We start from the raw sequence: 8,406 nt of genomic DNA, 5'->3' as shown, positions 1-8,406 counted from the left end.
TGAAGTTTTAGTCCTCTTGACTTACACACAATTGCTTATGGTCTGTGCTTTTTTGCTCAAAACTAAGCTAAATACTATATATATCAAAACAAAATATGTGTTTCATACAAATTGTCAGTAACCTCAAAATGCAAAGTCTCTTGAGTTGTGTTTCACATGGTGTTTTGAGAATGTCATCTCGGTTTCAAGAAATGAGCCAAACCAATTGAAAAATAAACGGTAAATCGACTTCAATTTGTTCAAAATGTGCAACAACGTGCCACCAATATATATATAAAAAATCTTCATATTATAAAATACAATAAACTGAATATAACTAACTAGAAACTAAATGGCTAAACTCAATGGAAAACAGTTAGTTGGGAGTTAAGCGTGCCCCCTCCTGTGGTGCACCAGTAATGGCCTTATTTACAAAACAAAAGCGCCTGTTAACAGCTCATTATAGGATGTTAGCTAAAATCCTTCAGGTCACTCGACCCGTCTCTGGGTTCCAAAGGTAGAAATGTTAAATGACCCTTCTCTGGGACTTCTAGTGTTAAACCACAGGATTAATGTGTTTAGAAGTGCTCACTTATTACGCACCTAAAATATGGTGCAGAGCAGATGATGTATCTCTGAGATACAGCTTTTGGAATAATCTAGGGGCCGCACGGGAGTCACATATTAAACCACAATATCAACGTGTGTAGAAGTGCTCACTAATGACGCACAATAAATCTGGTACAGATCGGATGATGTATCACTGAAATATAACTGTAGGAATAATGTAGGGACGCTGTGGAGGCTATTGGCCACTTATCATGGATTCCTGTTCAAAGGGTGGATAATGATCGATCATCATTTGGTGCACCACGGCTTCAATCTGTGCAATTTAGAGCCAAACGTATTACAACCGTGTCACTTCTTAATTCTCCATGCCGCCACACCCACATCCTCCAGCCAAAATGGTTTGCGCTTTAACACAAGTCAGACTAACTTGTTAAATGTCTTCTAACACAGATTCATCCTGATTGTCAAGGTTGTCAGAAAGGGAGCATTCAAAGTAAAAAAAAAAGACTTCTTGTTCTGAGGGGGCGGGGCTTTGATGACGTCAGAATATTACCACCGAGGATCATCTGGCATTCAACAGGGATGACTCCTGCCAAACTCCTGTTTGTTGCATTTCGGTCTTTCAACATGAAAGTTATAGTGTTTGGAAATTAACGGCATGAAGCAAAACTTTGAGGCCTGGCCACGCCCCTTTAACATATAAGAAAACGCAAGCTTTTAATAAGTTTTACTCCCCAATGTATTAAGGGCATATTAACCAAGTTTGAAGGCAATCCTTCAAAATCCCTATGAGGAGTTTGTTAAAACTTGCAATTAGCAACACCCACAAATGACCCTTTGACCCAAAATGGCTGACTTCCTGTTGAATGTGGACCACGGCTCCAAGAAACTTTTTCATAGGTCCTGAAAAGATACAGATGTTCACAGAGTTTCAGAATTATTGGTCATAAATTGGCTTGGGGTTGCAGTTTTAAAATATTGTAGGGGCACTGTGGAGGCTACTGGCTATTTATCATGGATTCCTGTTCAAGGTGTGGATAATGATCGATCAAACTGATTTTGGTGCACCTCGGCTCAAATCTGTGCAATTTAGAACCAAACGTATGGCGACGGCGTCATGTCTTACTTCACCATGCTGCCATGCAGCCCACATGCTCCACCCAAAACTGTCAGTGTTGGAAAGCAAGTTACACCAACATGTCTTCGGTCACTGGACACACTATCATGCTGATTAGATCACAAGGGTCAGATAGGGAACGTTCAACGTAAAACTTTACACTTCCTGTTCTCAGGGGGTGTGGCTTAAGTGATGTCATGATTTTACCATTTAGTCTTGCAAAGGACCGGATGTGGATCAATCACTGAAGGTATAATGTCTCAGACAGTTTTCGTGTATGAGCTCTTAGTGTTTCATTTTTCATGGCGAGATGTCAAACTTGGAGTTCTGGCCCTGTCTCTTCAGCACGCTCCGAAACGCACCGTTTCGGTAACTTTTCGTTCCCCATGTCTTATGAACAAAATGGTCAAGTTTGAAACCGATTGAGCGAAATCCCTAGGAGGAGTTTGTTCAAATGCATAGGCTGTAAACCTCCAAAAAGATATGACATTTGGGACCTTGATCCAAAATGACTGCCTTCCTGTTTATTGTACAGCGTTGGTGCCAGAGGGTTTTTATGTGAATCTTGGGGAGTAGGACAAGTGTACCAAATTTCATGCTTGTATGACAAAATAAGTTTAATGCGAAGGGTATTTTGAAAATTTCCAGGTGGCACTGTTGAGCCGTTTCTGTAGCAATTTTTGCGACGCCCTTAAAATATGTAATTTTCATGCAGTCCTGAAGCATCCGCCAAATTTGGTGAGTTTTCAGATATGCTTAGGCCTCCAAAAGGCCAATTCATTTGACAGAAAAATTGCTGCTTGGGCCTAATGAACAGAGCGATTACAATAGGCCTTCGTAGCGCTTCGCAGCTCGGACCTAATTTTCTAGGTTACCAATTAATGACCCTGACCAAATACAGTAGTTTAAATACTACTTTTTAATTTGGAAACAGAGTCTGTGAATCAAATGTACACTGCATAAGTAATACATGGTTTCTCTTCAATGTTCTATTAGGCTGTCACTTTAGCTCGTTCAGTTGGTCCAGGACTGCTCAGGGAATATCCCTATAGAGGTTCCCGAAACTGGGTCTATGATCCCACTAAAACATCTCCATATAAATCATTTTATATTGGCTAGTGAGTTGAAATACACGTCTATTTTAATGATGTACACAGAAAAAATACCCAGAATTTTATTCATCTGCCTTTTTAAAATTTTGATTAGTGTAAAAGCAGCTAAATATACTTTTTTGTTTGATCAAAGTAAACTTTCATTCATAAATGATTTTTAAAGCAATAATAATAAGCTGATAGTACTTATATATCAAACTCTGTCAAATTTGGGGACATGCATGAAGAATGTTCCTCTCAACTGTGATGCAATAGCTTACTCTGTCTTTTGACAACTCAGGTTATAATGAAAATATACATCAAAACGTTGTTTTAATTTCCATTTAATTTTTGGATTGGTAAATTTGATGGCCTACACGTGAACTAATTTCAGGCTTCACCACTGCAATCTACAATCATCTTGCAGAGGTCGGACGCTTTTCCCCTCCTCTCCCTCCTCCGCTTTGCTGCTCTGTCCTGTCTGTAAAACTGCTTCTGAGCCTCTCTCTACATATCATCTGAACCATAATTTTGTGGATCTGGACAGTTGGTCTCTCAATGTAATGGACAAAATTTTTGAGACAAGCTTCAGACGAGCTGAACTGCCTGGACGACATGTTCTTCTGTTGATTGAGGATGCCGAAACTGCATATAATTGGATTTATAATAACAGGTTTTCTGTTTTTGGAATTGTCTGGTTCCTAATTTATCAACATACAAAGAAGATGGTTGCAGCTAATCTGGCCTGGTCAGGCTGTCACCTGTGTGAAGGTTTGCTCAGTGTCTCATGCACCCAGACTCTATTGCTTAGCGGACTTGATCGCAAATTGGATGTGATTTGTGAGAATCACAGGCCATATGTGGCCCTTGGGACTCACTGCCAGGATAGATCACATCTCGGGGAATATTCTCAGGCACAGATCAGTGGTGTGTCCACTTAATTTGGACCTTTCGGAATCTACATGAGACCAGCAAAGACTCGATGCAGATAAAAATTAAAGTTCTGCCTGACTGCAAAAACAAATGTTGTTTATCTGAATTTGGCTCCCTTGGCTGGCCTTACAGGCCACCTTATCTCAATCCTCCTGGAAGACGTAATCTGACGCTCTGCCCCCCCTTCCTCCCATCAAGGAATTCCACTGATCAACCTGAAGAAACCAGCCGAATAAACATTGTGTCAGCATTTCAGGACTCTTGGATTCTCATTGGCGTTGTCGTTGGCCATTCCCCGACATCCCTCGAGAATATTTACGGATCTCACAGGAGGAAACTGGCTGATTATTACATAATTATCAGAACTCCATTAGTACCCCTGAGAGTGTCCTTGGACATCCTCACTGCCCTTGTCACCCCCCCCCCCCCCCCCACAAGGAAAGTCGACATCACCATGTGCTTGTATGTATGTGCGAGGATGTTTTTTCAATATCAGAGTCTTTCTTCTCAGCCAAGAAGAAAGAGTTTGATAGAAATATTTTTTTGCCTCTAATTCTTACATTCAATTCAAATTCAATTCAAAAATACTTTATTAATCCCAAAGGGAAATTATTTTGTTGTTGTAAGTCGTTATTCTCATTTTAATAAGAGATGTTATAGATAGTGATGGCTGTAGACAGGAAGGATCTCTTGTAAAGGTTCATCCCACAGCGGATCCTAAAAAACTGGCTGCAGATGCCGTCCGATCCGTCCACCCAGACTCGGCTGGCTTCTTGGTTTGAGAAGGGGTTATTTAGTCGGTTCCCCCGGGCTGTAGGACCGCCCGAATGCCGGGCAGAACTCCTCCCAGCGCGATGGCCACTCCTCCCAGCGCGATGGCCACTCCTCCCAGCAGTCCGCCGAGCTCCTTGTTGCTGCGAACAGCCATCTGTAGGTGCCGAGGGACGATCCTGTCCTTCCACTGTCATGAGCTGTGTTTCATGCTAGTTCCAGGATCTCAGTGGTCAGGCACTCAAGCACAGCTGGCAGGTTGATGAGAATGCATCCACAGAACATCCTTTTCAACTCATTTGAGATTTGGGGCTGTAGCTGAGATATTATTTGAGCTTTTGAGATGTTAATCAGCTGCTGTTGGTTGTAGAAAACTGCCTTGTTGCCATGGTTACACATCAAAACAAATGTCCAAAACTAAAAAAGTTTCAGTAAAAATCCTTCCAGCTGCACAGCATCTGATACCAGAGGAAACAATCACCCAAAAAATGTGACTTACATCCAGAAAAGGAGGAATTAAAGTTTCCTAAAGCAAAATCTCAGAATGAAAGTAACAGAGCTGCTCCAACATGCAGCCACCTGGAGCGGTGCAATTCTAGAACTCACCATGTGTCCAGTTTCACTACTTCTTTGTCTGTCTAAACAAATCTCACTTGTAAATGAGTCTTTGAGGCTCAATGTAATTTATATGTCTAGATAAAGGTTGAATTGAATTTAACTTATAGAAAAACTTTTATAAATATGGACAGAAGTTCCTCATATTGGATGAATGATGCCACCCAACAGTCGGACAAAATGACAACTTCTGGATACAAAGTGAGGGTACTATTTGTAGGAAAACAATTTGAACAACATTCTTTAGAATTGGGCTTAGAATAGGCAACCCCCCACCCCCAAGATACCAAAACACCTTTTAAAACATGTATATTCTCATACCAGGACACTCTCCAAGGAAGCAGTCCACAGTCTCCATATACTGTCCCCTGCACTCAGAGCCTCCATACGATGGGTTGTTGCACTCCCTGGTTCTCTGCATAGTCCCATTAGAACAGGAGACTGAGCAGGAACTCCAGCTGGACCACTCATTCCAGAATCCATCCACTGACGATTGACAGGGTCACAGCCCCAAAGACACAGCAAAGACAATGGATTATGATAAAACACTTATTTTGTCATTTTCCATTTTTGGCTTTGTGTGCTTGCCTCACCTGGACATACAGCTATGTTACAGAATTTGGTCTGTTTCTCTGGTCCATCACAAGGATCTCCCCCAAACTGTGGGGGTGCACAAGTTCGTGTTCGAGACCTGTAGCCTCTCCCACAGGTGGATGAACACAGGCTCCATGGTGACCACTCATCCCACACAGCGTGCACTGCAAGTAGAGCAGCTAATGCTAAAATTAATCAGATAAACACAGGACCTCAGAAAGCAAAAGAACAACAGGGAATGACTTCATAGGGGAACTAAAAAATAATACACTCATTACTCTGCTGTCCTTTTTCAGAAATTATAACTGAACCACAGCAAATACTTTTGTTGGTCATGAGGATAGGAGTAAACAAAAACGCAAATCCCCTGCATCTCTATTCGTCTGAAATACATTATCTTTGGGTCAGGTAAGGTCAGGAAGAAGATTAGGAATGTGCTGAAAGGGAATGGGACAAGGTGAATGCAGGGGTGGGGGCTTACCTGGACAAACAGCTGAGTTGTTACAAGGTCTCTGCTCTCGCAGTGGCCCACTGCACTGGGTGCTGTAGGAGGAGGACACACAAAAACGAGTGCGACTCTGCCAGCCCTCCCCACATGTGGCAGAACACACATTCCACGCTGACCATTCCTCACCTGAAGTTGAGTCTACTAGGGAAGAGGGGGCAAGTAAAGAATGGAAGGTTGGGGAAGGGGAAGAAAGGAGAAAAAGGAAATGGGGCATAGCTAATTACCATGCAGGACAACATCTCTGTACAGGAAGGGCTGTGATGCCTCTAATGGTAGATTCTATCTGTGCCACACTTTAGAGACTGCCTTCATCAAATAATTAATATTTCCAGAAAGATGAATGGAACTGCTATTCTGCAAAAATTAGTCTAACTGACACATAGGCATTTATTTACTGAAATTGTGTTCATCTGCCCCCCTATTAAAATGCTGTGATTGCTAGTATCACTCAGCCCTCTGTGAACAGTAAACAGCCATCAGGTGCTAATGATCCATTGTTAGGCTGATGGTCCTTCTTGAGCATGTGATCAGCTGGTTCTGGTTGTCAGCAGCAAAACTGGTTGATCCACTCTGAGAAGGTGCTATTTAAGAGACTGAGCTGAAAACAGCACCTCAGACTGAGGAAGTCTTTCGGATGAAAGACGAAATGTTTCTACTTTTTTTGTTTGTTTTTGTTTTGTTTGTAAATAAACACAACTTGAACTTGGCCTTGAACTAGGAGAGACCATATCTCTCCAGTTTTAACTTCTCTCCATTGGCTCCCTGTCAAGTCCACAATTGAATTCAAAAATCTTACTTCTAACATACAAAGCTCTCAACAATTTAGCTATGTCTTATATTACAGATCTTATTGTTCCATATTTTCCTAACAGAGCACTTCACTCTCAGGCTGCAGGTTTACTTGTGGTTCCTAGAATTTCAAAAATCAGAATGGGAGGCAGATCTTTCAGTTCTCAGGCTCCTCTCTTGTGGAACCAACTTCCAATCTCTGTCCATGAGGCTGACACATTATCCAGTTTTAAAACTAGACTTAAGACTTTCCTTTTTGATAAATCCTATAGTTAGGGTTGGCTTAGATTTCCTGAGCTGTCCCTTAGTTCTGTTACTATATGCCAAGACTGTTGAAAGACAAACTGAACACAGTTCTTCACTCTACTTCTGTTTTTACTTACTCTACCTGTTTTGTATTTGTAATTTTTTTTTTCTATCCTTGATATGTATTTTTGCCTTCCAGGTACATCTGCACCTACACCTGCCATTCTGTTTGTTTCTCCTTTCTGTCCTCTCAAACCCAGTCGGTCGAAGCAGATGGCCACTCAGATGGTCTGGTTCTGCTGGAGGTTTCTTCCTGTTAAAAGGGAGTTTTTCCTTTCCACTGTCTCCTTTGTGCTTGCTTAGGATGGGAGACTGACCAAGTGAAGATTCAACGTGTCTGTTGGCTTTCTTAGATAGAGAACTTTTACTAATTGGCTTTTATGTATGTGAATGTTTCTGCAGTGCCCTGAGACAACTTCTGTTGCAATTTGGTGCTATATAAATAAACTGAATTGTGATCTGGATTCAAAAACCTTTGTTGTCAGAGAAAACAACTGATGTTGTTGTGCACACAAATTGTGAAAAATGTCATAAAACCTGTTAACCTGTTACCTGAAATCCAATTCAATTTCAGTTAAATTAAATTTAATTTTATTTATGTAGCGCCAAGTCACAACAGAAGTCATCTCAGGGCACTGAACAGAAAAATCCATATATAAAAATAATAATTGAACATTATTTATCTGAGGAGCAGACTGCTTTGAGTTTAACTCCATCACTGAACTCTCATCCTGAGCAAGTATGAAGGTGACAGTGGAAAGAAAAACTCCCTCATGAGGAAGAAACCTTTAGCAGAACCAGACTCAGGACAGGCGGCCATCTGCTTAGAGCGGCTGGGTTTCAGAGGAACAGATACACAATGGCAGGTCAAGAATCACATGTAGTATCAAATGGAAACTATTTAGTTTTAACAATTAATTTAAGGAAATGACGTCAATTTGTCCTCCAGTAGTCTTAAAAAAGCACAACAAGCCAACCCTAACTATAGGACTTATCAAAAAGGAAAATCTTAAATCCAGTCTTAAAACTGCCGAATGTGTCAGCCTTACGGACAGGATCTGTAAGTTGGTTCCACAAGAGATGAGCCTGATAACTGAAATATTTTCCTCCCATTCTGCTTTTGGAAACTCTAG

The 8,406-nt window shown here is 41.3% G+C and overlaps 1 protein-coding gene across 1 annotated transcript in view; it reads right to left on the bottom strand.

The window, feature by feature from the left end:
- The window catches only part of LOC119410431 (adhesion G protein-coupled receptor B1), a 104,457-nt gene extending 98,252 nt beyond the window's left edge, over positions 1–6,205 (bottom strand). Inside the window, exons 1-3 of the mRNA XM_037677342.1 lie at positions 6,152–6,205; positions 5,670–5,834; positions 5,398–5,562 (exon numbers count right to left, since the gene is read on the bottom strand). Of these exons, the coding sequence (XP_037533270.1) occupies positions 5,398–5,497 (100 nt within the window). The 5' untranslated portion in view covers positions 5,498–5,562; positions 5,670–5,834; positions 6,152–6,205. The remainder of the gene's footprint in view (positions 1–5,397; positions 5,563–5,669; positions 5,835–6,151) is intronic.
- Positions 6,206–8,406: the final 2,201 nt, after the last annotated feature.

This window comes from Nematolebias whitei, chromosome 5 (assembly GCF_014905685.2).
Source record: "Nematolebias whitei isolate Nwh7 chromosome 5, NemWhi1, whole genome shotgun sequence".
Classification (NCBI taxonomy): Eukaryota; Metazoa; Chordata; class Actinopteri; order Cyprinodontiformes; family Rivulidae; genus Nematolebias; species Nematolebias whitei.
This window is presented reverse-complemented; position numbering and strand designations above follow the sequence as displayed.